Consider the following 17547-nt stretch of genomic DNA (forward strand, 5'->3'; position numbering starts at 1 on the left):
TTTGCCTTGCATGCTGAAGGATGGTGGTTCGAATCCCAGCATCCCATATAATCCCCGAGCCTGCCAGGGGCGATTTTTGAGAATAGAGCCAGGAGTAGCCCTTGAGGGCTGCCAGGTGTGACCCCCCCCCCCAAAAAAAAAGAAAAAAAAGAAACACAAAAAATAAATAAAATATCTAAATCTATGTAGATCAGGGGTCTCAAACTCGTGGCCTGTGGGCCGTTTGCGGCCCTCCGTACAACATTTTGTGGCCTGCGGCCGCCTTCAAATATCGCAGTATTCGCGATTATTCGCTTACCAAATAATCGCAATAAAAATCGCATTAGTAAGAAAAAAATCGCATTAAAAATTCGAATACCCCGAGCAGTTCTGTCACTATATGCCTAAATACAACTGAGAAAGACTTTTAATTCACAAAGGTCTCAATAAAAAATTAAATTAAAATAAAAAGAGAAAGGGAGTTGTAAGATTGAAAGCCAGAAACAAAACTATACAGACGTGCGTCCAAGTAAATCAATCATTTCATTTTATTAAAAACAAACTCCACTGACAAATTGCTGAGAAAAAGATGATATAACATAAAAGCATTATGCCAAAGAAAACTCTCCATTTTATTAATATTAGACTCCAGGGGCTTCGAGAGAAGAATAATGATTAGAAATAGAGGTATTGATGATGATGAATGGATCGTTTCAGGAGGAAGATGGAATCTAAATGGTAGGTGGTTAACAGCCGAGCTTAAAAATAGATGAAGCAGAAACTTAACTGAACTAAAGAGACAGACAAATCTCCAATCAGAAGCAGAAATATAAATTTCCTCCTTAATATCTAGATTTAAAAAAATCCACAAGAATGTAGGAGGTCTAAAAATACTTTTTAATCACTTAAAACGAATCGACTTGACTCCCCAATACATCAGCATTTGCAGTCATGTTCTCTCTGTGCATAGTTAGAGAATTAACTGGACAGCGCTTGACCCAGGGATGTAAATTATAAAAAATTTTTTTTTGGGTTTTGAGCTACCCCCGGCGGCACTCAGAGGTTACTCCTGGCTCTGTTCAGAAATGGCTCCTGACAGTCATGGAGGGCCATATGGGATGCCAGGATTCTAACCACCATTGGTCCTGGGTCGGCTGCTTGCAAGGTAAACAGCCTACTGCTGTACTATCTCTCCGACCCCTGTAAATTAAATTTTGATGAGGCACGTATTCTGTATTTATGTGTTCTGAGTTCTCTCCAGGCAAGCCCAATCAGAAACCAATATTAGGAGCCAGAACAATAGTAAAGAGGTAGGGCATTTGCCTTGCAGGGGGCTGACACACGTTCTATCTCTGGCATTCCAATAGGGTCTCCTGAGCCTCATCAGAAGTGATTCCTAAGCACAGAGCCAGGAGGAAGCCTTGAGCACTGCTAGTGTGGCTCAAAAACAAACAAACAAAAAATACCAATGAAACAAACAAACCAAAACAAAAAAATTCACAAAAAAAAAAACAAAATAAAAAAACCAAACAAACTCAAAAATGCCAATATCTGAAAATGAAACAAAAAACTTCTAAAGCAAGAAAGCGTCCAAGAAAAAGAAAATATCCAGGGGCCGGAGAGATAGCATAGCAGGAAGGCATTTACCTTGCATGAGGCTGATCAGGGACAGAACTGATTAGATTCCTGGCATTCCTTATGGTCCCCTGAGCTTGCCAGGATCGATTTCTGAACACAGAGCCAGGAGTAACTCCTGAGCATTGCTGGGTGTGGCCCAAAAACAAACAAACAAACTGCTTTAGAAAATAAAATTCAAAAACCTTAAAAAAAAAAAAGGAAATATTCAAAACATAAGAAAAGTACAGCCGGGGCCAGCGAGGTGACGCTAAAAATAAGGTATCTATCTGCCTTGCCAGCGCTAGCCTAGGACGGACTGCGGTTCGATCTCCCGGTGTCCCATATGGTCCCCCAAGCCAGGAGCGACTTCTGAACGCATTGCCAGGAGTAACCCCTGAACATTACCAGGTGTGGCCCAAAAGCCAAAAAAAAAAAAAAAAAAAAAAAAAGAAAAGAAAAGAAAAGAAAAGTACAGCCAACAGTTTGGGACAAAGCAAATACTTAGAGGAAACATCAATTTCCCCTTCAAAGTGCTTGTTCTTTATTCTTGCAATAATAATTTTCAGACACAAAAGAGAAAAGAGCTGGAAGTAACAGCTCACCTCATGAAGCTCACCACAAACAGGTATGAGTTTAGTTAGAGAAGTAACTATATTTAGAACTATCCTAATAATGAGAATGTATGAAGGAAATAAAAAGCCTGTCTAGAGTACAGGCGGGGGGGTTGGGTGGGGAGGAGGGAGATTTGGGACATTGGTGATGGGAATGTTGCACTGGTGATGGATGGTGTTCCTTACATGACTGACACCCAAACACAATCATTTATGTAATGAAGGTGCTTAAATAAAATTAAAAAAAAAGAAAGAAATAAGTAACCCTTGGGTGCAATGGCAGCTCCAAGGACAGAGTTTGCTTTTTGCTATAAAACTCCCCCTTGTCGAATTTTTCAAGGGCCGGACCATTATCTCAAGCCTTTGAGAATGATGCTATAGCAGTCAAAGCAGCCAGGCTGGAAGCTGGTGTGTGCAAGTTGTTTTGCTTTAGGGCCACACTTCATAGTTCTTAAGACTTACTCCTGTGCTTAGGGATCACTCTTGGAGACTATAGAGTGACAGAAATGGAACCTGAGTCAGCCAGGTGCAAGGCAAGCACCTTCCTTGATGAGCTAGCTGTCTGGCCCCAAATGCAAGTTATTCTGTATTAGTAATGGTGCAACTGGACCTCAACCTTCAAGAGATTGGATGGGTGTGACTCGAGGCCCACAGTGTTGACTCACCTTCAGATGCAAAAAGGCAGGGTGGAGTGCTAGGAGTGGGGCCAGAGACTTGCTGCCTTAACCTAGTTTTTCTAAAGGCAGATGAGATATTATGCGTTTTTGCTGCCTCCCCACAAACTGATAAGCACCCAAATGTAGTTAATGAATAGACTTGATGGTTCAGTATTGGGACTCAGGTTGAAAAAACTTGATGTACAAGTGAGGACATGAAAAACATACAGACAAGGCAAACATCCTCTTCGCTATACATGTCTCTGGCACCTGTCATCAGTTCGTAATATTCCAAGAAACTTCCCAGAAACTGCACCTTTCCAGGTGGCATGAACTGCCGGCATGGCCCGGTCATTTCTCAGTAGGATGATGGGAGCCCTTGGTAAAAAAACAAAAACAAAAACAAAAAAAAAACAAGTGATGAGCAGCCAGCGTGCTGATACTGTCCTGTTTTTGTTTCCCCTATCCCTGTATGCTCTATCTTGTTAAACAAAGCGATCGACGGGGCCAGGCCTAAGCTCAGACTGAGTTGAGTAATAATGTTGGTTACTAAACTTGCATTTCACAAAGCACCGTCCGTGGATTTCCTCTTAAAAAGCATTCTCACGACTTCACAGCGGGGGGGGGGGGTGACTTGGACTCGGGGTCCGGTGTTCTTTTGCATCTAGATCTTAATACTCAGGCCGAAGACATCTGCAGGATGCTGGAGGCGACGGAGACCACACCGCACACGCTAAAGGGGGACTCCACGGCCTAATCAAAAAAAAAAAAAAAAAAAAAAAAAGAAAAAGAAAGCTCGCTCCACGCATGCGCACTGCGGCGACTCCGCAGAGGTTCCAGCCGAAGCTGCTGCTGCTGCTTCTGCGCGTGCGCTGTGGCTCTTTAGCAGCCGTCCCCTCCCATCTCCACTCCCCCTCACCCCCACAACCAACCCGTCTATCCGTTCCGCTTTGTCCTCCGCTCTTTTCAACCGTTTCGCGCTTCAACGCAGCGGCCAAACTCAAAACACGGATTGAAAGCAATCAGCCGCCGCCCCCGAAGAGGCGCCGTGGGCTTGTTACGTGCGCGCGCGCTTGTCTGGGTGCAAGCTGGCCGGGTGCCGCACCTGAAGTCGTCCCCGCCGCGTCTCGTCTCCCCTCCCCGCCGGCGCCAGGTCCCGCCCCTTCCGCCGTCCGCGCATGCGCAGGCGCACAGGCCGGCACCAGGCGCGTTCTGATTGGCTGCGGCTGGGCCTCGGCGGCGGCAGGGACGGGGGCGGGGGTGGCGGCGCCGGCGGTCCAGCCAGGCGGCCTCGGGGAGCGGTAGTGGCCGCTGCTCACTTTCCCTCCGCCTCGGTGGGGGCGGCCCGGAGACATTCTCCTTTCTTCCCAAAACGAAAAAAAATCCATACTAATCAAAACTGCCCCCCTCTGAGCCCCCAAATCCTCTCGATCGTTCCTCTGCCGCGACGCGCGGCCCTCACGATGCTCTGAGGAGGAAGGCGTGCGGGGGGACTCCCGGGAGGCGGCGGCGGCGGGCGGGCGGGCTCCGTCGCCTCCGAGGGAGGGGACGGGACGGAGTCGTGATGTCCGGGAGCCGTTCAGCCGGTTCGGGCTCGGCCGGGACCAGCCCCGGATCGTCGGCGGCCTCCTCGGTGACTTCCGCCTCCTCGTCCTTATCCTCGTCCCCGTCGCCGCCCGCAGCCGCGGTGGCCGCGCTGGGCCCCGGCGGGACGGCGCAGGCCGCGGGATCCTCGGGCGGGCTCGGAGCCCCGGCGCGGCCTGTGCTGATGGCGCCCGCCGTGTCGGGCAGCGGGGCAGTGTCCGCGGGCCTGTCCCGGCCCAGCTGCGTGGCCAGGCCCAGCGGCGGCGGCGGCGGTGGCAGCGGGAGCAGCAGCAGCAGCAGCAGTAGCAGCAGCAGTAGGAAGCGGCCCCTCCTCGCCCCCCTGTGCAACGGGCTCCTGAACTCCTACGAAGACAAAAGCAACGATTTCGTCTGGTAGGGCCCCCCCAATATCCGCCTCTAGCTCCCATTTGGATTGGGATGGGGGGCTGCGACTGGAGTGGTGTCTGCAAAGACCTGCCAGCCAGCTAGGGTTGGGTCTGGTTTGTTTGGGTTGGGAGGTTACACACACACACACCCCCCCCCCCCCCAGTGCGTGCTCACGGTGGGAAGTGGAGGGAATGAGTCCAGGGACACACACACACCCCACACACACCCAGTGCGTGCTCACGGTGGGAAGTGGAGGAATGAGTCCAGGGACACACAGACACACACACACACACACACACGCGTGCTCACGGTGGGAAGTGGAGGGAATGAGTCCGGGGCCCCGGGGGGGTGGGTCCCGAGTCTTGGGGGGCGGATGGAAGGCTTCCCCTCAAGCAGGGATGTAAGGAGAGTTAAGAGTTCAGGAATTGGGGCCCGAGGACCTAAGGTGGTTGGTTCGAATCCCGGTGTCCCATATGGACCCCATGCCTGCCAGGAGCTATTTCTGAGCAGACAGCCAGGAGTAACCCCTGAGCACTGCCCGGTGTGGCCCAAAAACCAAAAAAAAGAGTTAAGGAATTGCTATCATTTGCCACATACATGCTAGATCCTTTTCTCATTCCCCTTCTGTGCCCGGGGAAAATACAATGAATAAAAACTTATTGGTACTTAAAAAAAAAAAAAAAAGAAGAAGAGTTAAGGGAGGTCGAACCTTGCATTTCCTGGCGGGCCTTTTTTGACATTCATAGGAGGAACCCGTGAATTTAAGGACCATTGCTTAGTGGGGGTTGGGGTGCTAAACGTGTCCAGGTTGAAGTTTCCTAGAAGGACGGCTCTGGGTGGACTCAGTGAATGTCCCTGGTTGTTGCAATGTTTTCCCTGGAGTTTTTCAAAGGGCCTAGTGAAAGTGACTCCAGCTGGGAATGTTTGCAGGCGAATCCCCTGTGGGTTCAATGCAAGTAACCTGGTGAATTTCACGTCAGTTTCTTGTCAATTGCAGCCACGGATGTACGGTTAATTTCTTCTCCCCAGCTCCAAAACCTAGGTCAATTGTTAAAAGTCTCTCTAGCGTTCCTTCTTCTCCTACCCCAGCACCCCCTCTAAGAATCTGGGCATAGGAAATTTCACCCTAAAGGTGTAGGTGATGAAAGAGAGGGAGCCCCGCTTGTTAAAAAGTATCAACCACGTGCCTGAGCAAACTGTAATCTAGTTGTTTGGTCACGGCACCCCGAAATGCTAGTTAGGAGTTGATCGCTGTGGTCACCGTGCTTGGTGACTTGCATGGTACCTGATAGTGGTGTGGCGCCCAGCCCAGTCTATGGTCTGGAAAGTGGCGTTGATGATCTTGCTATTGAGTGTTTTTTGGGGAATAGGGGGTGACTTGGGTTTTGCATTTAGACCCCAACCCGAATGCCAGAAGTATGTGATGCTGACTGAGAATTGCTTACCTTTTTTTTTTTTTTTTTTTTGGCCTCTGGAGGAAATTGTTGCCAGACTTTGAGTCGGTTTGCAGTGTCATTATTGGGGAAGTTGGTTCATTTCAGGGTTGATGGAGATCTGAGTTGGTGACAGTACACACTAGGATCGAAGCTTGGAAAATTGATTAAATGGAGTTTGCAGTTCTTGCACTAGAAGTGTCTTTTTCGGGTTTGCTTTTTGTCTTTGAATTTTTTTCAGAACGAGCTCTTTTTTTTTGGGGGGGGGTCACACTCGGCAGCTCTCAGGGGTCACTCCTGGCTCTACGCTCAGAAATCACTCCTGGCAGACTCGGGGACCATATGGGATGCCGGATTCGAACCACTGTCCTGCATGCAAGGCAAACACCCTACCTCCATGCTATCTCTCTGCCCCACCCCCAGAACGAGCTCATTTTTAATTGAGACTTCCTGGGCTATTATTGTGATTGTTTTTTCTAAATAAAGCAGCTTATGATTGGGTTTAAGAGGTGTTTGTGGGGCTGGAGAGATAGCATGGAGGTAAGGCGTTTGTCTTTCATGCAGGAGGTCATCAGTTTGAATCCCAGCGTCCCATATGGTCCCCCGTGCCTGCCAGGAGCAATTTCTGAGCCTGGAGCCAGGAGCCAGGAGCCAGGAATAACCCCTGAGCACTGCCGGGTGTGACCCAAAAACCACAAAAAAAAAAAAAAAAAAAAAAAAAAAAGAGGTGTTTGTGCCTACCAACTAATGCATGCCATATGATAAAATACAAGCTTAGGAAAACAGAGGGGACTGAAAACGGTGGAGAGGGGACTTGCCTAGTACTCAGCTGACCCAGTTTGGATCCCTGGCCTCCCATATGGTCCTCCAAGCACCCCCAGGAATAAGCCTTGAGCATCAAAGGATTTGATCCAAAAACAAGACAAAACAGAGTGAAGGTTTGCAGAATTGTCTTGTTTGCTTTAGATTAAAAGAAAACATATCTGCATCCATAAAAGTGCACTGAAATAGTGAGAAAATTTGGAAATAAGCCAAGTGGTCAGTGGGAAGATTTGGAACTAAGCCAAGTGGTCAGTGGGCACCCAGAATTTCATTGTGTTGACTATCTCTATGCCGTTTTTTTTTCTTTTGGTTTTTGGGTCACACCCGGCAGTGCTCAGGAGTTATTCCTGGCTCTACGCTCAGAAATCGCTCCTGGCAGGCTCAGGGAACCATATGGGATGCCGGGATTTGAACCACCGACTTTCTGCATGCAAAGCAAACGCCTTACCTCCATGCTGTCTCTTCGGCCCTTCTCTCTTTTGTGTCTGAAAATTATTATTGCAAGAATGTCTCTCATTTTTCTTAAAGCCCATAGATGAGTAAGACCATTCTGCATTTTTCTCTCTCTCTGACTTATTTCACTCAGCATAATAGATTCCATGTACATCCATGTATAGGAAAATTTCATGATTTCATCTCTCCTGACAGCTGCATAATATTCCATTGTGTATATGTACCACAGTTTCTTTAGCCATTCATCTGTTGAATGCATCTTGGTTGTATCCAGAGTCTTGCTATGGTAAATAGTGCTGCAATGAATATAGGTGTAAGGAAGGGATTTTTGTATTGTATTTTTGTGTTCCTAGGGTATATTCCTAGGAGTGGGATAGCTGGATCGTATGGGAGCTCAATTTCCAGTTTTGGGAGGAATCTCCATATCTCTTTCCATAAAGGTTGAACTAGACGGCATTCCCACCAGCAGTGGATAAGAGTTCCTTTCTCCCACATCCCCGCCAACACTGTTTGTTCTCATTTTTTGTGATGTGTGCCAATCTCTGTGGTGTGAGGTGGTACCTCATAGTTGTTTTGATTTGCATCTCCCTGATGATTAGTGATGTGGAGCACTTTTTCATGTGTCTTTTGGCCTTTTGTATTTCTTCTTTGTCAAAGTGTCTGTCCATTTCTTCTCCCCATTTTTTGATGGGATTAGATGTTTTTTTCTTGTAAAGTTCTGTCAGTGCCTTGTATATTTTGGAGATTAGCCCCTTATCTACATTCATGAAGAGCGGAATAGAATAGGGGCTAACATAAAACCTGTCAGAATCAGATTAACAGGCTTATAGACAATGGGCACGCAAAGTGTGTCTCACTGAGATTTGGGGTGAAAATATTTGGGAAGGGGCATATCTGGCTGTGTTCAGGAGTTACTCCTGGTGGTGCTTGGAAAACCATATGGGATGCCGAGAATCGAGCCCAGGTCATCCTCTTGCAAGATAACCACTTTGCATGCTGTAATATATCACTCCGGCCCCTCAGGGTGAAAATCTTTTGAAATTTCTAAAGTATGGGCTTGAATTTCCATGGTAGTAGTTTGCAAAAGTAAGTTGAAATGTACACGGTCTTTTGGGACCATTGTGAAGCTATAAGTAGTGAGGGTTTTGATTTGGTTTTGGCTTTGTATTGGAGGGTGCACAGGGTTGTTTTCTGGGGTAACCAAGGGGTTCCAGGAATCAAACCCTGGCCTCCTGACAAAGCATACATGATGTGTGTATCACTGGGAAGGGCCCCAAACCAAAATAAATAAGTATACATGAGTGTGTATACATATATATACACACACACATGTATATATGTTTATTTAAGGTACCATTTGGATGAAGCACTTGAGGAAGACAATGTGGATTCAATAGTTCATTAGTTCTGCTGGTATATCAGTTAGATGGTTGGTCCTTAACATTCTTTTCAGAAGACTTGGGGTGGGGAGATTGAATGATAGAGAAAAGATGGAGATGCTTGTGAAGCAGAATGGGAAAGACTTGAATTCTTGCCTGTCTGTTGAGAGGAAGGGATCAGACATTAATTGTTCATTACCAAAGAATGCCTTCATTAGTCCTTTCCTCAGGCCATCCACACTGGTAACTGGCCAACCCAGCAATACCTAGTTAGTTGATCATATTCCATCTAAGAACTTTTGTGATTAAAATAAAGGCTGTTTTAAACATTCTTACTTACATTTTCTCCTAGCTTCTGCATGCTTATTCTAGATCAGTGGTCCTCAAACTATGGCCAGTGGGCCACATGTGGCCCACTGAGGATATTTATCCAGCCCACCGGCTTGTTTTGCCACTGCTGCCTGTCCTGCTTAGCATCTGACTGGTCCTGGGCCTGCAGTGTGCTTGTGTGGAATATGTATTACAATCTCTGATTCCCCTCCTTTGTATGTTTCTTGACTCCTCTCAGTCTCCGGCAGGTTGTCCTCAAAATATGACCCATGGGCCATGATTGTTCATATTTTTTTTAAACTGTAGTCTGATCCTTCAGTACTCTGAGAGACAGTAACTGGTTTCCTGTTTAAAAATTTGAGGACCCCTATAGATAGTCACTTCTTCATTTTAAATAATTATTTTAGCCTGTAATCCTTTCCCTTTAGAAAACTTGGAAAACTATGAAAGCTTTGACAGTGGAATTAATTTTTTATGTTAACATGTATATTATACAAAGTAAATGCCTGATGAATTCTTGGCTTTTTCTTACAATATAAAAAGCCCTTGTTTTTTACTTGTTTCTCTCCATCTTTCCACCTTACTTGTTCTTTGTCGTCTTTCCCTTTTCCCTCTTTCACCTCCATCTTCACCTCCCAGCTCCCTGTCATTTCAGATTACTTTCAGAGTACCTTGTTTTCTTATCATATCCTCATATACGTTAAAACTGGCCTTTCAACTTTCATAATTCAATTTTATCTTTATATAGGGAAAAGTGGTTCGGCACATGTGGACCAACAGAAATAGAAATCATTGTGTTTTTGATATTATAGTTATAAATCCATATGTATGTCTTAACTGTTTTGTCCAAGGGACAGCTTTTATAAATCAAATAATATGTGGATTAATTATTAGACCTGTTGATTAATAATTATTAATTATTTACCTCTTGGTGAAAAAACAGGTATAGGTGTATAGGTTACTGTACCAGAATAGGACGCCAAGAAAGAAACTCACATAAATATAGTTAGTTTTTGTCGAAGGAACAAAGCTAATGCAGTGAAGAAAAGATAGGTTTTTTTCCAAAAAATGGTGCTACATTAGCTGGATATCCATGTACATACAAAAAGATAAGTCTATGGTTTGCTGATATCTTCTTATATACTTAAAGGATCAGTAAGCCAAAAAAAATATTTTTAACATTTTTCTTTGCAAGAGACATTGTCAAGAGAATTGAAAAAATAAGCCAGGGATTTGACAAAAATATTTGTAAAAGACATACCCTCAAGGACTTATCTAAAATACACAAAGAACTCTTAAAACTCAGTAGCATGAGAGCATCTTGATTAAAAACGAGCCAAACATCTCAGCAGAGGCTTTGCTAAAGAAGATAGCAATGGTGAATAAGGCTATTAACAAAATCCATGTCTTGTCAGCAAGGAAATGCCAGTCAAAATTACAGTGAGCAACTGGAGTGATATGACAGTGGGGAGGGCACTTGTCTTGCACACAGCCAACACAAGGTTCAACCTCTGGCACCTCATGTGGTCCCCTGTGATTCCTAAGTGTAGAGCCAGGAGTAACTCCTAACATTGCCAGTGTGATCCAGAATCAAAAAGAGCAAAACTGCACTGAGCATAGTCCTGGGCCAGCCTAGTGCAAGGCAAGTGCCCTAACCACTTGACTATTGTTTCAGCCTCAAATCATTTTCTTGGAGATAGGAAATAAAGGACATTTAGGTTAGCAGATCTGAGTACATAATTTTGAGTACAAGAATAGTCAAAGATGATACAGGGCTGTCTGTCATCATTGATGCTTTTTCTTAAAGGAAAATTAAAATATTAGGGCCATTTCTATGTACTTTTTTAATTCATTTTAGAATTTGGTATGAATGAGTTTTTATTTGACTAGACATTACTGAATATAACATTCCCTAAAGTTATTTATTGAATACTTTTGTTGGTACTGGTTGTTGGTCTTTTGTCATTTGTAATCATTTTAGAAAATGATTGATTACTTTTTCTATTTTTTTTTTTAGTCCGATCTGCTTTGATATGATCGAGGAGGCATACATGACGAAATGTGGTCACAGCTTTTGGTAAGATGATTTTATTTAATGAAATAGTCTTTCTTGGGTATTTAAACTTGTGTACCAATGTAGCCATTGAGGTTCTATTTTTCAGATTAATTTTTATGATCTTGAAACTTGTATTATTCCTTTGATTGGTAAAGCTTTTCTGGAGCAGGGCTGAGGATGGAATCCAGGGCCATTCTGCCCCCTGTGACAGGTAGGCCTGTCTCTACCACTGGGTCTTATCCCTGGCACTGACGAATAGAACCTGAAGGCTGACAAGGTCATAAGCATGAGATATAGGGGTAGGAAGCCTGTAAGTATTTAGTTTTACATAAACCTTTTTGAGAAAATTGTGGGTACTGAGAAACCCCTCACTTGTAGGCTGGTCAGAGGCTCTCTAAAGCAGATGAGAAGGAGGGAAAAAGTAGAAAAGTTTTTTTATACCTTGCTTGATGATTACTAAATCATATGTCACAATCGTTATTTAATAATTTTAGTTGCAGTAAAACACACTTTATTTATTTATTTATTTTGGTTTTTGGTTTACACCGGCAGCGCTCAGGGGTTACTACTCCTGGCTCTATGCTCAGAAATCGCTCCTGGCAGGCTCGGGGGACCATATGGGATGCCGGATTCGAACCATCGACCTACTGCATGCAAGGCAAATGCCTTACCTCCATGCTATCTCTCAGGCCCCTTCGTTTTATTTATTTATTTATTTATTTATTTATTTATTTATTTATTTATTTATTTATTTATTTATTGAGCCAACCTGGTGGTGCTCAGGCTCTGCACTCTGCACTCAGAATCACTCCTGGCAGGCTCTGGGGACCCTTTGGCATGCCAGTGATCAAACTCTGTTTGACCAAATGCAAGGCAAGTCCTTTCTGTGCTATCACTCTGTCCCTTGCTTAATCATTTTGAAATTGAGTAAAGTTTTTAAGTATATTCACATTGTTTTGTAATTTATCTCTGGAATGTTTTCATTTTGTAAAGTTGAAATTCTGTGCCCACTGAACAAATGTTTTCCATTTCCCTGTGCCACCTTTGTCTGGTCACAATCCTGCTTATTCCTTCTATGAACTGAAAACTGTTCTAAATTTGGAAGTATAAATAGGTACCTATCTGTCCATTTGTCTGTCCATGGTGGACACTTGCTTGAGATGCTTCCACCTCTTATTTTGTTAATTATGCTTTTTTTTTAATATGGGTGCTTAAATATCCCTGTAGGTCCTGATTTTGGCCTTTTTTGGGACTATATAAGAAACAGTTTCTGGATTTTCATGATAGTAGTAACACATTTGATTTTTTGACGAACTTCATAGTTTCAGTCCCATTTTACATATACAGTTGTAATTATTTTATATCTTCACCAAACTTAGTCTTTTTTATAATAGTAGTCATCCTAATAGTTACGTAGTCTATATTTTAAATTTCTTTTGCTTGTTTTTTAAAATTTTGGATAGTACATTCTATTTGTAATCAAAAATTGTAAATTACTATGTGCTTATCTTATTTTAGCTTTAGTATTTCTGTTATGCTCTAGATAGTCTTTGTTCTCTAGTCTAATGTGAAATTAGTTTAGTCCTATAATTTTATTTTAATTTTGAGGGTTTGGAGCTACCTTGGCAGTGCTCACAGCTTGTTCTTGGCTGTGTTTAGGGACATATAAGTGCTGAGGATCACACTGCAATTGGCTTCATCAAGGCCATTGTTTTGTTTGTTTTGGTTTTTGGGTCACACCTGGCAGCATTCAGGGGTTACTTCTGCCTCTATACTCAGACATCGCTCCTGGCAGGCTCGGGACCATATGGGATGCCGGGATTTGAACCTCCGTCCTTCTGCATGCAAAGCAAATGCCGTACCTCCTATCTCTCCAGCCCCATTTGTTTGTTTGTTTTTGGTTCTTAATTCGTTTTTTTGCCACACTCAAAATACCCAAAATCAGGAGTCACTCTTGATTCTGCATTCAGAAATCACTCCTAGTGGGTTTGAGTGACCATATGGGATGCCTGAGAGTGAACCCAGTTCAGCTGTGTACAAGGAAAACAAGCGCCTTATCCATTGGACTATCTTTTCGGCCGCAAAGCAATTACTTTACTCTATGCTCTCTCTTTGATTTGGTTCATTGGGGGCGGGGGACGACAGTTGGGGGTTACACCCTATTGTGCTATGGATATAACCCCAACTCTGCTCATAAATCACTCATGATGGTGATATGTACCAGTTGAAATTAGACATCTTGATTTTTTTTTGTTTGTTTGTTTCTTTGTTTGTTGTTTTTGGGTCACACCCATCAGTGTTCAGGGGTTACTCATGGCTTTACGCTCAGAAATTGCTCCTGGCAGGCTCGGGGGACCATATGGGATGCCAGGATTCGAACCACTGACCTTCTGCATGCAAGGCAAATGCCTTACCTCCATGCTATCTCTTCGGCCCCAGATATCTTGATTTTCTTGTTTTTATATATATAAATCTTTATTTAAGCACCATGATTACAAGCATGTTTGTAGTTGGGTTTCAGTCATAAACAGACACATCTTGATTTTCATATCTAGTAGAGTTGTTTAACTTGACTTAAATGCCCTATGTTTATGCTCTTTTTAATGATGTAAAAATAGAAGCTGAAATGAATTTACAGCAATTATGTCTGATCTTTGCTTTGGACTTGAAGACTACTATGCATTATTTTGTGAACAGTTAATTTGCTACTTGTTTAATCAGACCTATTTTATTTTCTCTTTGCCAATAGCTACAAGTGTATTCATCAGAGTTTGGAGGATAATAATAGATGTCCCAAATGTAACTATGTTGTGGATAATATTGACCATCTGTATCCTAATTTCTTGGGTGAGTCTTTGTAACGATTTTATTTTTTGAAGTAATCTATCCCTCAAAGAGTATGCTAGTAAGAATTTATTCAGAAAATCTAGCTTGGAGATAAGTAAACTGCTTTAATCACCAACTTGCTTTTCCTAGTCTTTCAGTTTTACAATTGTGACTTAAATTCCATACCATAGGCTGTTAGTACCATATTATATTTTAAGTTTCAAAGAAGAGAAAGAAACACAGTTTTAATACTGATGGCTGGGCAGAATGTGAGACTGGGGGAGATGGCAGAGGTCAGGAACACCTCTCTATGTATCTATTATCTATTCATATACACACACACATATAGTGTTAATGTGTTGCTTTACATATATACAGTTGTCGTGCTTCTGCTTCTAGGGCACAAGTGAGAAGCTGAGAGGATAAATGAGAAAACTATTTAGCTCTGTGGTATCTGCATAGGTGGCTGTGAAAATATGGTCACAGGGAGTGTGATCTGGGAATGTGATGGAAAAGTAAGAATTGGGGAAGGAAGCTGTGGACAGAAAACTAGATGATGGTAGCTGGAGGAGAGATGCAGCCATAGGGCCATTAAATGTATATTGTCAGTGACTGGGCAGAAAATCTAGTTGTAGCAATTTGGGGGACATATGGAGACACATCTGGTGGTTTTCGGAAATTACTCTATATCCACAACTGTTAGTGTATAGAAAAATTTTATAATGCTGAGAAGCTTAAGATAGTGTGGGAAAGTGGGCCAGCAGTAGGGTGTTTACCTTGCATGCAGCCAATCCAGGACAGATGGTTATTTGAATCTTGGTATCTCATATGGTCCCACGTGCCTGCCAGGAACGCTTTCTGAGTGCAGAGCCAGGAGTAACCCCTGAGTGCTGCTGGGTGTGGCCCAAAAACAAACGAACAAAAAAGATACTGTGGGAAAATCATAGTTTGAGATTTTCTTTGTGTGTTTGAGCTACCTCCTTCCTTGCTAGTCATACACTCTACCATGAAGCTATAATCTTGGCTTCTGAGTTTTTATAATGAAGATTCAGTTTCTAAAAATTGTTTTTTGGATATGGCCAAGAACTAATTTGTCAAAACTGGTTCACGCACCTCACTACGTTCTGATATGAATGACTGGCTTTGTGTTGGCTCGTCCCAAGTCCAATCACAAGCTTGGGGTATGCTCTGGCTTCTCTGAAATGGGTGGCAGTTGGACGTTTGGGGTAATCACCCTGAAAATATTTTAGGATGATTTTGGATAGGTGTCTGCTTTGATATTTATGGAAAAATTACCATAAGAAGAATAAAGTCCTTGATTCATGTATCATAGAATTAACCAGTTAGCACAATTGCTCTGCTTAGCACTCAACAGTCAATCTCACACAGGGAAGTATTTTCAGTGCCATTAGTGTCAGAGTTGAATTTGTTCAAGAAGCAATCTATTCCCAAGGATTAGATTTTTGTTGTAATAGTAATACTTGTTTGTTTGCTTGTTTTGGGGCCATTCTTGGCAGTGCTCAGGGGTTATTTCTGGCTGAGCACAGAGCCAGGAATAACTTCTGGCAGGCCAGGGGTGCTGTATAGGATGCTGGGGATCAAACCTAGGTTGGCCCTATGCAAAACTAATGCCTTACCCGCTGTACTGTTTGTCTGGCCTCTGTTGCAATCGTAAATACTTATAGTAGTAAGTATGGTTACCTACTTCAATTTGAAATAAATAAAGCACTTAGCTCTTTCTCCTAAGCATCTTTTTAATTTGGAGGACTTTTTAAAAAGTTCATAGAGATCTCATCTCTAAACAGAACAGTTAGAGGACATGTTTAACAAAAAATGCCAATCACCTGTGCTTTCTTTGTTTATTTTTAGTCAACGAACTAATTCTCAAACAGAAGCAAAGATTTGAGGAAAAGAGATTCAAGTTGGATCACTCAGTGAGTAGCACCGTATGTTTCAACTCTTCTTACTATTTTTGAATACATTTCAATTTGGGGGGGTTGGCTTAATATTAACTTGATAGTAAAGCGTAGCATATTATTAATCTTTTTTCTGAGGGAGTTTTATTTCAAATACTTTTTTTTTTTTTTTTTTTTTTTGGTTTTTGGGTCACACCTGGCATTGCTCAGGTGTTACTCCTGGCTCCACGCTCAGAAATCGCTCCTGGCAGGTTCAGGGGACCATATGGGATGCTGGGATTCTAACCAATGACCTTCTGCATGAAAGGCAAACGCCTTACCCCCATGCTATCTCTCTGGCCCCTTAAATACTTTTTTGTTCAGTGATATTCTTTTTTTTGGGGGGGAGTGGGTATCATACCTATTGGTGCTCAGGGATTACTCTTGACTCTGCACTTAGAAATAACTTCTGGCAGGCACAGGGGACCATATGGGATGCCGGGATTCGAACCACCGTCCATCCTGGATCATCTGCGTGCAAGGCAAATGTCCTACTGTTGTACTATCTCTCCGGCCCCTCAGTGACATTCTTTTTGTTTTGTTTTGTTTTATTGTTTGGCAGTGCTCAGGGGTTACTCCTGGCTATCTGCTCAGAAATAGCTCCTGGGGCCCGGAAAGATAGCACAACGGTGTTTGCCTTGCAAGCAGCCGATCCAGGACCAAAGGTGGTTGGTTCTAATCCCGGTGTCCCATATGGTCCCCTGTGCCTGCCAGGAGCTATTTCTGAGCAGACAGCCAGGAGTTACCCCTGAGCAACGCTGGGTGTGGCCCAAAAACCGAAAAAAAAGAAAAAAGAAATAGCTCCTGGCAGGCACGGGGGACCATATGGGACACCAGGATTCGAACCAACCACCTTTGGTTCTGGATCGGCTGCTTGCAAGGCAAACGCCGCTGTGCTATCTCTCTGGGCCCCTCAGTGACATTCTTAACTGTGTTATCTTTAAAATGTATTGATTATTAAGGCCAGAAAGATAGCACAGTGGAGAGGGGACTTGCCTTGCATGCAGCTGACCCAGGTTCAATTCCTGGCATCCCATATGATCCTCTAAGAAGTAGTTCCTGAGTGCAGAGCTAAAAGTAAGCCCTAAGTATTACTGGTTGTGGCACAAAATAACAAAACAAAACAAAATAATAAAATTAAGGGGCTTGAATGATAATAAAGTGGTAAGTCATTTGCCTTGCACGCAGTATACCCAGTTTCAATCCCTGGCTTCTTATATGGTCCCCATATATCTCCAGGAGTAATTCCTTAGAGCAGAGCCATTAATAATTCCTGATTACTGCCTGGAATGGAACCAAAACCAAAAAAAAATGTGTTGATTATCTTTTGAAAAGTCTGGTGGAATTGCATTGTGCCAACTACTTGGCATATTTGCCATTTCGGTGATTATATGTCACAATGAAACTTTGAGAAATTTCTCAGAGAAAGAATTAACTGCAAATCATTAAGGCAAGTAAG

General features: G+C 43.2%; 1 protein-coding gene across 5 annotated transcripts in view; it reads left to right on the forward strand.

The window, feature by feature from the left end:
- The first annotated feature begins 4279 nt into the window (after window positions 1–4279).
- COP1 (COP1 E3 ubiquitin ligase) overlaps window positions 4280–17547 on the forward strand; it is an 80731-nt gene continuing 67463 nt past the window's right edge. For 2 of the 5 annotated variants that reach the window (XM_049776459.1, XM_049776461.1), the window contains exons 1-4: window positions 4281–4840; window positions 11269–11328; window positions 14057–14154; window positions 16003–16079. In XM_049776459.1, coding sequence (XP_049632416.1) covers window positions 4428–4840; window positions 11269–11328; window positions 14057–14154; window positions 16003–16079 — 648 coding nt within the window. In that variant the 5' untranslated portion in view covers window positions 4281–4427. Of the gene's footprint in view, window positions 4841–11268; window positions 11329–14056; window positions 14155–16002; window positions 16080–17547 lie in introns of all 5 variants that reach the window. The other 3 variants (XM_049776462.1, XM_049776460.1, XM_049776458.1) reach the window with 3 other exon arrangements.

The sequence above is a fragment of the Suncus etruscus genome, chromosome 7 (genome assembly GCF_024139225.1).
Source record: "Suncus etruscus isolate mSunEtr1 chromosome 7, mSunEtr1.pri.cur, whole genome shotgun sequence".
In the NCBI taxonomy this organism is placed as follows: Eukaryota; Metazoa; Chordata; class Mammalia; order Eulipotyphla; family Soricidae; genus Suncus; species Suncus etruscus.